The sequence below is a fragment of the Hipposideros armiger genome, unplaced genomic scaffold, assembly GCF_001890085.2.
Source record: "Hipposideros armiger isolate ML-2016 unplaced genomic scaffold, ASM189008v1 scaffold_131, whole genome shotgun sequence".
Taxonomy (NCBI): Eukaryota; Metazoa; Chordata; class Mammalia; order Chiroptera; family Hipposideridae; genus Hipposideros; species Hipposideros armiger.
Window position 1 is genome coordinate 2,926,324 of NW_017731481.1, and position 16,726 is coordinate 2,943,049.

The 16,726-nt window shown below is 42.8% G+C and overlaps 1 protein-coding gene across 6 annotated transcripts in view; it reads left to right on the forward strand.

Annotated features, from left to right (window-relative positions):
* Positions 1-16,726, forward strand: part of CSGALNACT1 (chondroitin sulfate N-acetylgalactosaminyltransferase 1) — a 353,757-nt gene that overhangs the window by 328,945 nt on the left and 8,086 nt on the right. For all 6 annotated transcript variants that reach the window (XM_019649308.1, XM_019649311.1, XM_019649310.1 and 3 more), the window contains 2 exons: positions 9,927-10,105; positions 11,037-11,131. In XM_019649308.1, the coding sequence (XP_019504853.1) occupies positions 9,927-10,105; positions 11,037-11,131 (274 nt within the window). The remainder of the gene's footprint in view (positions 1-9,926; positions 10,106-11,036; positions 11,132-16,726) is intronic.

Consider the following 16,726-nt stretch of genomic DNA (forward strand, 5'->3'; position numbering starts at 1 on the left):
GAATGTTATTCCACAGACTTTTCCATATCAAGCTTCGGTCAATCCCAGGTTAAAGACTAGCTCAGTGGCCCTCAAATATAAATGTGTTTTAGATAACCTGGGGTGCTTTTTAAAATGTACTTTGCTGGGATCCAGCTCCAGAAATTCCGAGTCAGTAGGCCTGAGATGAAGCTTGGGAACCAACACATAGAATGAGTTCCACATGTGATGCTGATGTGGGTGGCCCATGGCCCACACTTTGAGAAATGCTGGCTTAGGTAGACACTTGCTTTGAGCTATGTATAACAAGTCCTCACTTAATGTCATCAATAGGTTCTGTGACTTTAAGCAAAACAATGTATAATGAAACCAATTTTATCACAGGCTAATTGATATAAACAAGAATTAAGTTTCTATGGCATCTCACCAGCATTACCGTGGAACGACATTGGATGTCCAGTGTTATTAGAGGACCCGCTGTGTTAGGAAATTTACAAAACATTGTAACTGGTAGATTAATTGGCATGAGTTGACATTTACTACATTGCAAATCTATCTTTATCTAGTCATGAGGACACAGAAGCATCTTTCAGAGGAATTAGCTGGAGATTGAAGTACTAGAAATGAGACACTGACCTGCCATTACAAGTATGTGATGGAAGAGAGGGTTTTTTTGTGTGTTGTCAAGGACCTGCCTTGCCATGGTGTGTGTCAGCATGCCATATCTCCTTCAAGGGATTTGTTTGACACATACCATCAGGAAGATTTTTATCAGGACATCAGGACATCCCAAAAGAAAATGGGGGTGGGGGAGGGGCAGGAGTTCTCTTTCCATTCTGTTTTGTTTTGATTTATTTCTGAAATTTGAGCAGCATTGTTGCTTTGTTTTTGTTTTGTTTTTTTCTTAAATGAGGAGCTTTTAGATAATCGCATCTGCTAAAATGAGAAAAGCAACATAGTGAATCCCTCCCAAGCAGATAAGGAGTCTTGCGTCCTGGGAAGCACCTTGCACTTGAAGGCAGCATCTCAGGCCTGTGACATCTCACCGGTATTTGCCAGAGGTTAAGTGTGATCCTGCTTGGTGTACCAGCTCTTTATGGTGATGTGCCTGAATTTTAGGTATTCTAAGTTGTTCATAGACTTTGAAGTTAACATACAGATTATAGTATTGTGACAGTGTAAAATTTCCTAACTGTGATCATTATATTGTTATAATGCTGTAAAGGAGAGTGTTCTGCTTTTTGAGAGATACTTGTCTTTGAGGGTGAAGTTGTTGTGATATCTGCAACTAACTCTCAAAAGATTCAGAGGAAGAAAGAAAGAATGTATGGCTTGAATCTAGGTGAAGGGTATGTGAGTACTTATACTCTTCTTATATTTCTGAAGATTTAAAATTTTTCCATATAAATATGTCAGGAAAATATATTATGAAAAAATTAAATGAGATTAAATTCATACAACAGAATATAATGGCAACAGTTAAAGGAAAGAAATATGATGTCAGCAAAAATGGTGAAATAAAGACCTCTGCAAACACTCTCCTCCATAAAAGCAAGAGAAAATTGTTTAAAATGGTCAGACTCAGCCTTTTAAGAACTCTGGAAAGTAAACAAAGCTTGCAACAATCTGGAAAGTGTTTATCCTAGAAAAATGACCAAATTTTGTTGTGAATGGGGGGGGGGCAATGTGGAGCTTTAACTTGCCCTGTTATCACCCCTCTTTTCAGCTCTTCAGTAGCCTTGAAGCCCAACAGCCCAGGAGCTCAGCAAGAACCTCAGCTTGGCAGCCACCAGGGGCCAAAATGGGCCTAGAGCTCCTTTAAAGCATCATTCCCAGAGAATTGTCATTATCTGACCTGTCTGGGGGTTCCCTGGAAGACTCCACTGACAAGGTTGTCTTTATTTGACCTGTCTCAGAACTCTCCCCGTAGACAAAGCCCTTTCTGCATTGGGTATTTGTCAAAAAAAGTTATAGAAAGTCTGTAACTTTCTGGCTACCAAAGGTGTTAGGTAAGAGTTGGGGCAGACAGTAAACTAACCAAAATGCATCAAAGGTGAAGCTGGGGAGTGAGATTTTCACAGGGACTTTGAAAAGCTCCAGCACAATCCTGGGGATCTAAAAGGGCTGGCACATGTCTAAGGCTGTGCTCTTACTTAGGAAAGACCTGAGCAAGCCCAAACAGCTCAGCTCTGGGTGACTTTGAGGCCCTGTGCAAGACGGAAGTAAGGCTAAGTAAGGGAAGTTGTTAACTGCCTGGCTGAGTGTTGGTGGCATGCCCCAACGTGCATATGAAGTCCATTGGCAAAGACTTAGATACTGATTGGTCTAGGAAATTAGGAAATCTCAGTCTAATCATTTGCTTACCACCAGTGGTCAAACGCAACAAAGACTACAGACTACAGAATTAGTTCATGCAAGTCACTAAGCAAACAAAAACAAACTACAACAATAAATCCTGGGGAGAGTCTGATTTCCAGGGTTGCCACATTATATTATTTAAAATGTTCAGTTAAAGAAAAAATTATGAGGCATACAAAAAAAAATGGCTCATATACAGGAAAAAAAAAGTCATTAGAAATTGTCTCTGAGGAAGCCCAGGTGTTGGGCTTATTACACAAAGACTTAAAATAGCTGTATTAAAAATGTTCAAAGAATTAAAACCAACCATATTTAAAGCACTAGAGAAAAGTATGAGAACCATGTCTCACTATGTAAAGAGATAGAAGTTATAAAAATAACAAATAGAAATTCTGGAGTTTAAAAGTGAAATAATAAGAATGAAAAATTCACTTGGTGGGGAGAGGGCTCAACATCAGTTTTAAACAGGGGAAAACCGCAACGAGCTTTAAGATAGGTCAATGATGTGATCCAGTTAGAGAAACCAAAAATAAAAAAGAATGAAGAAAATGAACAAACCTCAGAGGCTTATAGTATACCATCACACATGTCTGCATAGACATAATGGGAGTCCCAGAAGGAGAGGAGAGAGAAAAAGGGCAGAAAACGTATTTGAGAAATAATGGCCCTGAGCTCCCCAGATTTGATGAAAAACCTTACGTATCTAAGAAACTCCACAAACTCCAAATAGGAAAACTCAAAGAAACCCACACCAGCGTATGATACTCCAATGGTTGAAAGACACACACAAAGAGAGAAAGAATCTTGTGATCAGCAAGAGTGAAGCAACTCATCAGGTCCAAGGGATTCTTAAGAAGATCCCTATCTGACTTCTCCTCAGAAACAAGGGAGGCCAGAAATGGGATGGCACATTCAAAATGCGGAAAGGAAAATACTTGACCAGGAATTCTATATTCAGCAAAACCATCCACCCACGATGAAGGAGAAATTAAGAGATCCCCAGATAAACAAGAACTGAGAGACTTCATCACTCACAAACCAGCCTTACAAGAAATATGAAAAAGAGTCCTTGAGGCTGAAATGAAAGGACATTAGACACAAACTCAAACCCAGGTGAAGAAATAGAATGCAAGTACCAGCAACTACGTAGGGGGATGTAAAGTACGGTATACATGTATTTTTGTTTATAACGCTTTTCTCCTATGTGATTTAAAAGATAACTGCATAAAGCAATAATTATAAATCTGTATTGACATACAGTTACATAAAGATATTTTAATACAATAACAATACAAAGGAGAGGCGAGGGAATGGAGGAGCACATTTTTGTACACTGTTGAAATTATTTCTTCAAGAAGAAATAGAAAATCTGACTAGACCTATGACAAGTAAATGGATTGAAATAGCAATCAAAAAACTTTCCACAAAGAAAAGCCCAGGGCCACATGGATTCACTGCTGATTTCTACCAATCATCAAAGACGAATTAATACCAGTGGTTCACAAACTTTTAAAATATAGAAGAGGGAACACCTCCCAACTCATATTACCCTGATACAGCACAAACATAGGGAATATAGTCAATATCTTAATAACTATGTATGCTGTTAGATGTTTACTAGACTTATTGTGGTGATCACTTTGTAAGAGATATAGGTATCTACTCGTGTTGTACATCTGAAATTAATATAATATTGTCAGTCAACTATAATTAAAAATTAAATTTTAAAAAGGAAAAACAAGGGGAAAAAACAATAGATCAATATCCTTTATGAATATTAGATGCAAAAATCCTCAACGAAATACTAGCAAACTGAATCTTGCAACATATAAAAAGGATTATATACCATGACCAAGGGAGATTTATCCTAGGAATGCAAGATTGACTCAACAAAAATCAATGTAATTGAATACAGAAAAAACTGTGTTAAAATTATGCTGATGGTAACCACTTTGAGCACCTCTTACAATTGCAGAAGTCAAATATAACTTGTACTCATTTTTTGTCATCGGTATATATTGAGTATTACAATTTTAATACAGTTTTTTTCTTTCTTAAAATGTGTATATATTTTTTATTGGCACCCTGTGTGTGTGTGTGTGTGTGTGTGTGTGTGTGTGTGTGTATTTACTAAAACAGTTGTATAGCAGGCTTGTATAAGCTTAGACTCTAGAAATTTCTAAATTAATTATTTAAAGTGCTCACTTTAAATTCTTTACTGTATTCAAATGTCTTCAGTAAGTAGAACTCATAAGCAGTCTCCATATTTATGACTGTTAGGTTTAAAATTATAAATTATGCATTGACTATAATACTGGTTTCTGTGTAAATTTGTAAGTGCTTTTCTAAAAGTGAAGGGCTATTGTGGGAAGTGTCACATTAAGAAACTTTCCTTGCAGTGGTGGGAAGACATCTGTATTAGAGTAAATCATATTAGACAGCAAGGCCTTTTATCATTTTTAATCCAGCAATTCTGGGAAATGTAAGTCAATTAGAGAAATTAAATCTCCAGTAGAAACAGTCGCTTTCTAGGGTCATTAAAACTTCTATCAGAATGATTATATATAATGTAGAGGAGTCCCCCCGCGCCAGACTTTTTATATAAAAGAAAGGGATTGAATGAAAAATTCAAGCGTTTCATCAGCAAATAATACAAGTCAAGAAGAAAAGAAGAAGAAGTAATTATGAGTCATCATGTGGCCTTTTGAAACTGCAGACTCTGGTTCATAATAGGAAATCACACAATATAGGATGTACTGCTCTCATTCTGTCATGAAAAATGCCCTTTCCTTACTGGGCCGTTTCTGTAGGCATGCCACTAAATATTACATTTCTTTGTCTGGGGGAATTAAATATTTCGAACCAAATTGCCTCTTATTTTCCTCAGCTCTCTTCTTTTCTGTTATTTATGTATTTGTCACCTTCTTAAAAGCTTAGGTCTGCGCCTGCCCTGTGGCCCTGTGCGCGCCGTTGGTTGAGACTCTTTCTGATGTGGGAGGTGAGCCTATGTGTGGAGGCTGCTCCAGGGCCCCGTTGAGGGAAGAAGGCAGCATTCTGGGGCATTGTCCTCCAGTAACGGCAGATCTGAGATGTGCCTCAGTGTTTCCCACTGACTCATCTCTTGATTCATGCAGTGTTTACGGATCACCCACTCTCTCCCTGCGTGTGCCACTTCCTGCACAGTGCCAGATAGCCTCTGAAGTTAGAAACATCAGGTAAGGCAACTCCTGTCCTTCAAAGGTTGACAGCCTAGTGCTACATCATCCTGTGCATGTCTACACAAGCAAGGGCCCGAGAGGGCACTGGGCACAGGAGGACACAGGCAGGACTGGGCAAAACGCCTGGGAGCCCAGAGAGGGACTTCAGTTTTGCAGCAGGGCATGGGAAGCAGTGACACTTGACATGGGCCATGAAGTGGGACTTTCACTGGAGAGGATGGAGAAAATGAATTCCCGGGAGGGATCAGCAAACAGAGACAGGAGGTCCCAGCCATGTCCATGCCATCAGTGACCATCTTTTGGCTGGTCACTGTGGGATGGGGGGATGGACAGAGGATCAAACAGGGTCCCTGCCTGTGTTACCTCTATGGTCTGCATTTTGGGGTTGTATACTTGTGGACATGTTGTGCACATTTTTAAAACCCAAACTACCAGACCGCTTTGGGGCAAATCAATGTTTTTGCATTCAAACGTGTCCTTGCTTTGCATGTCTTAGCTGCCTCTTAATACACTGTTTCAAATACTGTTGAGCAGGGGGTGCCCTGGCCTCGTGTAGTATTTCTGAATGAAGCTATGGGATGTGTTGAGGGAAGGGGCCTAGCTGTCTTGCAGAAGCCAATTTCTCCTCTTCCCTTTGCATCCTGTGTCCCAGAGCTGGTGCTGATGAGTTTGAGATGAGAGGAGGGCGTCCCATGTCCAGGCTCAGGTACTTGGCAGTGTACTAATCTCCCTGTTCTGGAAAAGAGAGGACATGAACTTGTTCTGATTCATTTTCTGGTGTCTTCAGCTCAGCCCTCTTTCTTCGTAGAGAACACTTGTTAATGATCAGAGGCCCTTCCTGATGGCAAAAGAGGAAGAGAGGGGTTCTCCCAGGTAGTGATTAATTATAAGAAGTCCTGGGGTTGAGTGATCAGGAGGAAGGACAGTACCATTATCCACCTGCAGACGGACTCCTAACTGAGCAGAGTGACCTGGCAGCCACACTGGGAACCGCAGGTGGATGACAGTTAGCCCGGGACCTTCTCCAGTGACCATGACTGACTGATGGTGCTTCCTAGGCCAACAGTGACTGACCCCGCCCTGCCTCTGTGTGCACTGATGTCCAGCTCCCTAATTAGGCCTTCAGCACAGAGGCAACACGTATGTGTGCTGCCAGGCCAGCAGTAATGATGCACGTTTCCTGCTGGCCAGAGGAAGCCATGCAGTGCAGGGCTGGACAGGGTTATGTACAGGTGGGGGCAGGGGGAGGGAAGTAGAGGCGACTGGCGCCATGTGTGCTCTGGCTCCATAGGGTGTAGGGGCTGCTGTGTGGACAGTGAATGGACAGAACTGAGCGCTGTGTCCTGGGGCTCTCTCTACAGCCTGCGGACATGCTGGAGAGGGGGTTTGAAATGCATATCCAGGCTGGGTGGTGCCATGGATGTAACATGGATCGTCTCTCTTTTGCAGAGAGGTTGGATGAAGAGAAAGGAAACAGATTGCCTTTTGCATTAGGCCATATGGAGGGTCCCCCAGCATCCGTTTTCCTGAATTCTCTTTCCCTAAAGGCAACACATTGAAGTATAGAGGTTGATGTTTTGTCATATTTTAAAAATTGTCTTCCTAATTAAGGTCATCTCAAACACTAGGCACAATGTTCCCCCCCATCCGTTTCCCAGTGACTTTGACTGACAGGCAAGCCGTGCTCGCCTCCCCACCCGCTGCTGTGGCAGAGCAGAGACGAGCAGCTCAAGCCAGGGTTTGGGAAATTTTTGGACAGAACAAACTAGATTAATTTAAGTTTTGGGTAAGTGTATATGCCAAATGACCACTCTCCCCTCTAAATTTGTAGTACTCAGCTGTCTCCCACACACTCAAAGATTGATCACCTACAGGCTTGTCATATCTTTAATGCTGTTACCCAGTTTCTAATGCTGCCTTATATTCTTATTTAAATATTCAACATGACTTGACTTTTGTAAATATTTGATATAGCTACGCAAATGGACTGTAGGCTGTTCGAAGAAGAAAATCCAGCAGTTCGGTCAATGCAGTGTATTAGGGAACTGCATTCCTCTTCCCTTGATGAAGGTTGCTTGCTGTTGTTCAAATATGAAACATTTTTATATTTCAGCTCTTGAATGATAGATCCTGTAAGACCTCTTAGGGGAGGACCCTGAATTATGAGTCAGTTACAGCATCACTGAAAAAGGCCTTGCTCCTTCATTGTATTTGGGCATGTCAGTCTTCGCTGCTCTGCAAAGTTTAGCTAACAGCTCTCCCTGCAGTCTGGGAGGGTCTCAGAGAACATGAATCTTGAGACAAGTGAAGAAAGAGACCTGTCCCTGACTGGGAAAGAAAGATGGGCCCCAGGATGGTCGATGAATCCTGTGCGATGTGGCTAGAGACTCCCTTAGATGAACAGGCAAAAATCCAGGCATCTCCAAGGGTAAAACTTTACTAAAAACTGAGCAAATAGAGAAGTGGGTTGAGTCTGACTTACAGGAACTGGATGGTACAAACCTCTGGAGGAGATGATGATGATGAGACAGGCAGGTAACTGTCCTTATCTAGGGCCAGACCAAGGCCTGAGGAGGTTGTGGATGGAGGACAGCCTCCATGTTACTCACACAAAATAGGAACTGGGGCCACCTAGCCAGAGAAAGGAGTCACGATAGAGTTCTGAAAGAGGAGAATGTCTTTAAATGGAGAGCAGTGCTGCATGGAATGCAGAATTGCAGAAAATAGAATTTAGAGAGTAAAGGGGCCTTGGAGCTTTGTAATCAGATCTTACAATGAGGAAACTGAGACTAGAGAAATGAAGCGACTTTCCTCCAATAAACCAGAGGCCAAGTTAGGATTAGAATCATTTATCTGCTCACACGTTTACACTATCGAGTGCCTCATGCCGACCAGGTGTGGGTCTAGGCCCTGTGTCCAGGTTTCATGAGTCACACACCAGTGCCCTTCCCATTACCAGGCCTCCTGCCTTGATCTAAATCTGAAAAGCATGTCTGGCATTGAACTCAGACAAGGTTGGGCCCACGGATTCCTAAGCCGAAAAACCAAGCCCACTCACAGATCTGAAAGAAGATGCTAAGACAAGGAAGGGGTAGCAGAACTAGTTTCACTGATTAAATGACCAGATACAAATACAACTTAGCATTTGAATAGTTTATGACTCTATATTTGTGTTGACTTTTATCCAAGGTAATACTGGGAACACAAAGTTTAAAAAAACGGAAGTGGGTTGTTTACCTGTTTTGAATACATGAAGATGAGCGAGAAGTTGGGGGATAGCCATGGGCCAGGTGGAAGGGAGGGAGGGCTCAGAATATGAAAAGAAGGGTGATGTCAGCAGGAAAAGGGGGATTTGCCAAATGCCCTGCCCTGGCACTGGAAGAATTAGGAGCTGGAATAGGACCAAAAAGTGGTTCTCTAGTAGCTCTGTCTGGTAGAAGACAACCCCTGTCCCACTAGGTCCTGAACGGATCCTGGATTTTTGCTCAGGACATGCCCCCTTTCAGAAGGTTCTGCTGTTCCTGGGAAAGAACAGCCAAATGAAGAAACATCTTGACTTCACTGCCACGAGCCTGGGAATCTTTTCCTGTGCTATTATAATAACAGCAATAGCTGATGCTTACACAGTACTTTATATTCTTGGCAGTGTCTATTTAACTAATAACACTGTGAGACAGTTAAGGAGGTGTTATTATTCCTATTTTGTGGATGAGGCAACTGAGGTTCCGGGAGATTAATGGGCTTGCCGAGATCACAGAGTTAAACTACTTGAGAGCCAGGCCTAAAACGGCCCTAGCCTTCTGAGTCCAAGTCTGTCATTTTCTCTGTAATGCTGGGCTGCTTTACCTGAGGGTGAGGAAGGAATCCAGGTTTAAATCTGTTTGAGGATAGATATCTATCAAGACCATCATGTCTGGCTCCTGGAGTTGAATACAGATGAGAAGATGCTGGGTGGGGTCATTCCAATAGGATTTTATTTCTTTAGCCCAGTGGTTTCATTTGGGTGACTCAAGAGGCATGGGGATTTTTCTGGGTTCTGTTGACGTAGTCTTCACTGGTTCAAGTTTTATCCATCACAAGAAATATTCATTAATCATGACAGCTCAGTTTTCAATCGGGGAAAATACTAGAGAAGCAAGAAATAAACTGGTGTTAAAACTTCATTAGGTATTCATTCTTGGGACCTTTAATCCCAGTGAGTTTCCCATGAGTCTGGATCATTCTACAATTGCTGGATAGTCTCAGGGGCCTAAGGGTTATAAAAGAAACATGGCAAGATGTGGGTGGACCTTGGTCATGTATTTCCCAGGGGATTCTGTAGGCCTGGGAAGTAAGGGTGCATGAGTGATGGTGTCTGGTCTTCCCTTTTAGAGCTGCCAACTTCAGGAACTTTACCTTCATCCAACTGAGTGGAGAATTTTCCCGGGGAAAGGGACTTGATGTTGGAGCCCGCTTCTGGAAGGGGAGCAACGTCCTTCTCTTTTTCTGTGACGTTGACATCTACTTCACCTCTGAATTCCTCAATACGTGTAGGCTAAATACTCAGCCAGGTAAGGGTCAATGGAGTTGGCGCTTCTCTTTTTCTCCCTCATTGTGGCATTTAGCTCTCTCACGCTCACACATCATTCTCTTCACAATTTACTCTGATATCCTGCTTCTGAATCAGCCTTATTTTACCCCAATGACCAAGAAAAGGAAAATCATTTGGTTTGATTTCTCCTTTGGTGTCACAGTGTAGGTCTGTTGACCATCATGATTCTGGGACTCTTTGTCCCAAGTTCATGTTTATAACCTCTATTCCATTTTCAACTGGGTGATCAGCATTAGTGAACATCCACAAGATGTGTGGTGGGGGGAAGACATGACCTGGCAAACCTCCTGAAACCAATGGGAAAGGGATAGTTGTAGGCAGTTACCAAGGGAGGAAGGGCTCTGAGCAGAAATAACCCCCAATATGAAAATAATTTTCATAGAGTTTGATTCATAGGCAAGACTGATAGTCAGCTGATAACTGGTTGAATGGGCATGTCAGTTGTTAAAATATTGAAACTCATCATGTAAATTGGTAAAGAACAACTGTCCTGGGCTCCCTAAGACAACAGCTGCCCTATGTCAGCCCGGCCTCTGGCAACTCTTCAGACTGCCACACAAGCCCACAGTTAAAGGGTTAATGTCTGGCAGTGCAGAGAGTGCCAGGACTCTCTTTCACACCCACTCCAATTGGTTGTGTGCCCAGTGCCAGAGCCAGTAACTGTCAGTATTTTGAATATCAGTCCTGTGCTAACAGGTCAAAAGTATTTGATGGTCTGTCCATCTGGTCTTCCTGGTATAGAGCTTCTAAGATCTGTTTTAGACTTGAGTGAATGGAAAAAGAAAGTGGATGCAAATATCTGGGATGTTTCGGAGGACTGACTATAAATGAACAAACCTAATAGTTTTGTATCTGTTGCTTTAAGTGGATGTTTGTTTTCTGGTTTGCAGGGAAGAAAGTATTTTATCCAGTGCTTTTCAGTCAGTACAATCCTGGCATAATATATGGCCACCACGATGCAGTCCCTCCCTTAGAACAGCAGCTGGTGAGTAATTACCCCACAGGTGCCTTTGTGTGACCCTGTTTCATGTCTTTCATTACCAGGGGTGCCTGACCATCAGTAAAGGTGAGTGGAAATCTGTGGATTGATTCCTGTAGTAATTTTTAAGTTTGGCAGATGTTCTGGCCTTTGCTCCCACTGCCTTGTTGATTAAAAGTGCTTGCAATTTTTAAAAATGGAAGATAAATAAGAACAGTACCTTACAGAAAGGTAATTTCACACCTTCATAGTTTTCTTCTATGGTTTTTGGAAACCAATATTATTGCATTATGGATGCAACACATTTTCTCTTTATTTTTACAAAATCCTGCAAGGTAAGAAAGGTGAGGTTTATGTCCCCATTGGACAGCTGGAAACCAGAAGTCAGAAAGGGGTGGCTCACCCCAGGGCACATAGTGAGTGAATCATTGGGGGAACAAGGACTAGGTCCAATGCCACCATGGAGAGTGGAATCACACAGCCACCAAGGATCTCTGTAAGCTGAGATGTCTCCTTGGTGGTGGCAGCAGTTACTCCATTCAGCAGAGAAGCAGCACAGGCAACAGGAAGATGCGATAAGTCAGAAGAGGGTCTCTGTACCACACATAGGCATGCCTCTCCGAGACTAACTTTCCCATTATTGTCAGTCCCCAAGTGGTCTTTGTCTGTGGTCTTTTCCTGCAGAGAGATCAGCTGGGCTTGTTGAAAGCACTGTCCTAGCTCAGGCTGAATCTCAGGGGAGCATCTAACCTGGGGGCTGTCTGGACTTCACTGCCTTGAGTAGCTCTGTCTTCTACAGAGGCAAAGCCATGTTTCTTCCCACTGAGTCCCTCATAGGCTGGGGAAAGGAAATCTGCCATGTGAACATGAAAAGATGGGATAGGACCAAGTCTCTCATGCTTCTGTGCAATGGGAGAGTAAACTGATTTTCATGAAAACGTGCATTTTATGAAATTCTTTTGGAGGACAGATTCTGTGTTTAAGCTTCCAGAAGTAGCAAAACCTGCTTCTCCAGCCATATCATGTGCCCTCTCCAGTTAACCTCTGGCAGTTGATGTAATGATTTGTTCCAGAAAGTTTCAGCTTGAGTTCCTTCATGTTGGACAAGGTGAATTCCTCACCCACGTCCCCGCATGGTTTCACTTGGGACCCAAGCCATACAGTACAGTGATAATACAGTTTTCTCTTCTCTCAATGAAATTCTAATATCACACATATGCTGAATGTCTGTTTATGTACTCTATAGTAAGTACAGTAAAAGGTTTTTCACTCCCCCCAAACTAATTTTTATCTACTTTGGGGCACTATCACCCTTGTTGAAACAGAAAAACCTTATTTCCTTTCTGTAAGAGTTCTAAGCTTCTAACAGGGTTTGAAGGGGAAATGGGATACAACATTTATTTGCTTTCAACTAATCAGAATAAAAGTTCCTTTGATTTTAAATAAAGTACCACTTTACATTTGACATCAAATATGATTAATGTTTTGACTTCAAACTCATAAAGACCTCATTGGCTTGCAAGGAATTCTTTCCATTTCTTAGTTTAAAAGTTGTATCTTTTATTACCATTCCTGCAGGGAAGCAGGTGCAAAGGGAAGCCAAAGGTGTGGCGTGGGCAGAGGTGTGGCTGTGTCCACAGCTGGAACTTCTGAATTAACCCGCAACCGTTTACATTTACCTCTAAATATACCTTAGACCTTTCCTGGACACTTAAGTATGATCTTTTAAGGTTCAGTATTTATGACTATTTAGTCCAGAGCAACACAGCAATTGTCTCTGAGATGATGGGGTCTCCATCCAAAAAAAAAAAAATGTGGATTATGGTCTTTACTGGGTGAGCCATTTCTTGAGCACTTGCTGCCTACAGAGAACTAGTCTAGGTGTTAGTGGAGGGGTCAGAAGAACTGAAACAGTTTCATGGACTCAGAGATGATTGTGAGGAGGTCATTTTGCCTATTCTCTTCTTTTTTGTAGACTTGCCCAAGATCACACAGCCAGCGAGTAGCAGAGCTCAGGCCAAAACTAGGATCTCCTTACTCTAGGGCAGTAGAAATAGATTTACTTAGGGTCTAGATGAGAGCTGAAATATAAAGGAAATGACCTGACAGAAATTCCAAGGGAGAACATCAAACTACAGAAACTAATATTCTGGAGATAGAATGCGTAGGAGCTGAGAAGGAGTAAAATAAAAAGTAATGATTAGAGATGGGTAAATTAGGAAAGACTTCCTACCATAGGGTTCATTTGTCTCAGTCTAGAAAGATGTGATGCATATATGTTAATACATTCTTGATAGCCTTCCCTGGAATACATTAGTGTCAGAGGCGAAGGGAGAACATAGATCCAGCATGTAGCTATAACAGAAGTTATTTATGTATGCAAACCAATGACAACCTTTTCCAACAGCCCTGTAAATAATGACCTCATAGTCAATGTGCTAGTTATTCCCTTCTGGCTACTGCCACTGTCGTTGGATAACATTTTGCCTGCAGACAAAAGCAAAAAACCACACTTATGATTCTTTGGGCCTGTTCAGATTACTTGTTTCTTTACTTTTGAGTACAGACCATTAGTAATAAGTGGTAAGTGAGATCATGGGCTTTTATACTAGTATTTAATTTTTTGAGTTTTAAACCGGAAATAAAACTTGTTGATGCTTTCATGTAGAAGCAGCTCTCTGAGCAAGGAATGCCTCTAATTTCAATACTTGCTAACTTTAGACGTTCCGCTTTTCCTGGTTCAAGCCTTGTCAGTTCCTGCTGGGACCATGGCAGGAGCCTGTTACCGCTTCTGTCTTTTGACTCCTTCCCTCCCCTATCCTTCAGTCTTTCCTTCGCCCTCTGCCATAGATGCATTTCCAAAATGCAGATTAATTCCATTTTAAAAAGGCTTTTATGGCATAAAGCCAGTGGTGTGCTAGTAAATGTTTAACAACCCGCTCTCTGAAAGGGGGCGGGGGGAAAGCCCTGATTCACAGCGTTTGCCATTTTCTGTGGTGTCAGTACTCCCACTGTGGCCTATTTCAGGCTATCGACGTGATGTCACTGAACACCGAGTTGGCAAGAGACTTGCACAATCCTGCTGAGTGGTCCTAGCCGGCTCAGCACAGCATTGCAACCCCGATTCCTTGCTGGGATTAACTGCCCTCCACAAACTGACTCTAAAACTGATTACAGAGAAAATGTTTACAAACCCCAGCGCCTGGCACATGATTCCAGCTCAATAGACACCCAAGCCAGCTGCTCTGCCAGGAGCACACTGTCCAGCGTCTCCTCATCTCCTTCCAACGCAGGTCTAGCTCCTCACCGTTTCTACTGCCCGAAGTGCCCAACATCTCAGTCTGCCATTTGTTCCACCCGCTATTTAAGTCTGATGACTTTGTGCCACTCTGTTCATTGTGTGAATGGTATGCTGGCTTCTGTCCTCACCCTTTCTCTGATTTTTAAAAAAATTACTTTTATGTTTTTATATTAGTTTCAGGCATGCAACACAACATAATGATTAGACATTTACACCCCTTACAAAGTGATAACCCCCAAGAGCACTACCCCTCTGACATCATATATAGCTGTTACAACCCCCTCTCTGATTAAACCCTTACCTCTCTACCCACCTCCAAAAGGTATTTTACCAATAACCTGAATTTATGTTTAAACGTCTACAAATTGCTGACCAGACACACTCCATCCTTTTTGTCTGTTTTTATTTATTCGGGAAGCAGACCAAAAGTGGCTAAGTTCCAAATGTAACGTTCACAGATGCCATCTATCAGGCTTTGTAAGCCACACCGTGCCCATGTTCTCCCAGGTACAACTCGGTAAGGTGAAGAGGCATTCTGATGCTCATTTCCCAGGTGAGAAACTTGAAGCTCACAGGCATAAGTCGCATGCCCGGACTGCTAAGTGGAAGGGCTGGGAACACGAGTGCCACCCGCGTGATGGAGACTGGGCCGAGGATGCCGCGTGGACACATCCTTTGGCCTCAGAGTGCTTCCAGGAAGGCACGGAGTCTAGCTTTAAGTACAGATGCCTAGAACTGAGGGAACCTGGACAACTCCTTGTCCAGCATGATACCCTTCAGAAAACACTTCATTTTTTTATGCAGATAAAAGAAGACTTGTAGAGAAATGTGGGTTAGTACAAATCTTGGAGGAGATGGTGTTTGAGTCCATTCTTAAACCAATTCTTTGAAAGCTGTAGCTCTAGAATACTTTAGTTCTTAAGAAATAAGAACTGTCACAGCACTGGGCCTTGCCACGGGGCACATGCAGCCTCCGGGAATCCTGTGCAGTTTGATCACGGAGCCCTCAGGGCCCAGATAATAAGAAATATACAGCGTGGGGTCAGGGGGCACCCAGTCCAGCCACAGAAACCCCCGAAGCTCAGGGAGTCTGCAACTCACATACAGGACTGGCTGCATACATGGCATGGCCCAGTGCACAATGAAAACTCAGGGTCCTTGTTCAAAAATTATTAAGAATTTCAAGATGGCAACAGCAGAGCATTAAACCAGGCCTGAAGCCATCTCAGCATGGCGCCTGTGGGCTGCATGGGCTGCATACACACCACTGGTATTTCTGGTGCATGTGAGGCTGCTCCTCGGTGCTTGAGAGACTCTCTTTGATTTAGAGTAAATACTCAGCCTGAGTATTTTATTTTAGGGCCCAGATTGCATCATGGGATATTGTCCAAGTCAGCGCCATTAAACCACGCAGCTGCAGGACGGCCACGTCTTCGGGGGAGAGACACTGATGTGTGCTTTGTGTTTTGGTCCTAATAGAAAATAATCCCTCCCTGTCACGTGAATGGCCCACAGAGCTGCGGGTCTGGAAGCTTCCTGTGAGAGAGCAGGCTTGACAACTATCCTTTTGTGGTGTCTGTATGCCCTTCAGTGCTCTGCTGAATCTAAGGAGGGGAGAGAAAGGGTGCTGGGGAGAGCGGAGAGGAGGCCAGCCCTTAAAAGGCGTTTTTAAAACTGAGGATAGCACTTGAAAACTGATGGGTGAAATTCAGGACAGGAGGAGGAGTTAGTTTTCTTTGAAAGTTTAATCTTTATCTTAGGGTTTTTTCCTCCTCTAGACATCACTGGTGTGTATCTTTTCAATGCTTGGACAGAACAGTGGAGCTCGTTATGTTTGGGCAAAGGTTCTAAGACGTTAAACTCTCTGCTTAGACCCCAGGAAGGTGAGAACATTTTTGTCTCTTGGTCCAGAGCCACACAATTCTGAGGGTTTTCCCACTGGAATTCCTAGGCCTTCACTGAACCACTTGCTGGCAGGAATTCCCTCCTTGAACCATATCTACTTCCACTGGCTTGATGCTGTCTCTGCCTTAGGACTGCTCCTCGTTTGTTCATTGGAGCGGTAGAACAGGTCCTCAGATAACATTGTCTTGTTCAACATCATTTTATTATAATGTTGATGAGAAGCTGTAGGAACTCAACTCTTGGTTATATCAATTAGCCTCTGGTAAAATTGGTTTTGTTATATGTTGTTTCGCTTAAAGTTGCAGAATCTATTGCGTGCCTGCTGTGTGCTGAACAGTGGCCTGGGTGCTGGAGACACAGCTGTGAATGAGACCAAGGCCCCGAGCTTACGTTTA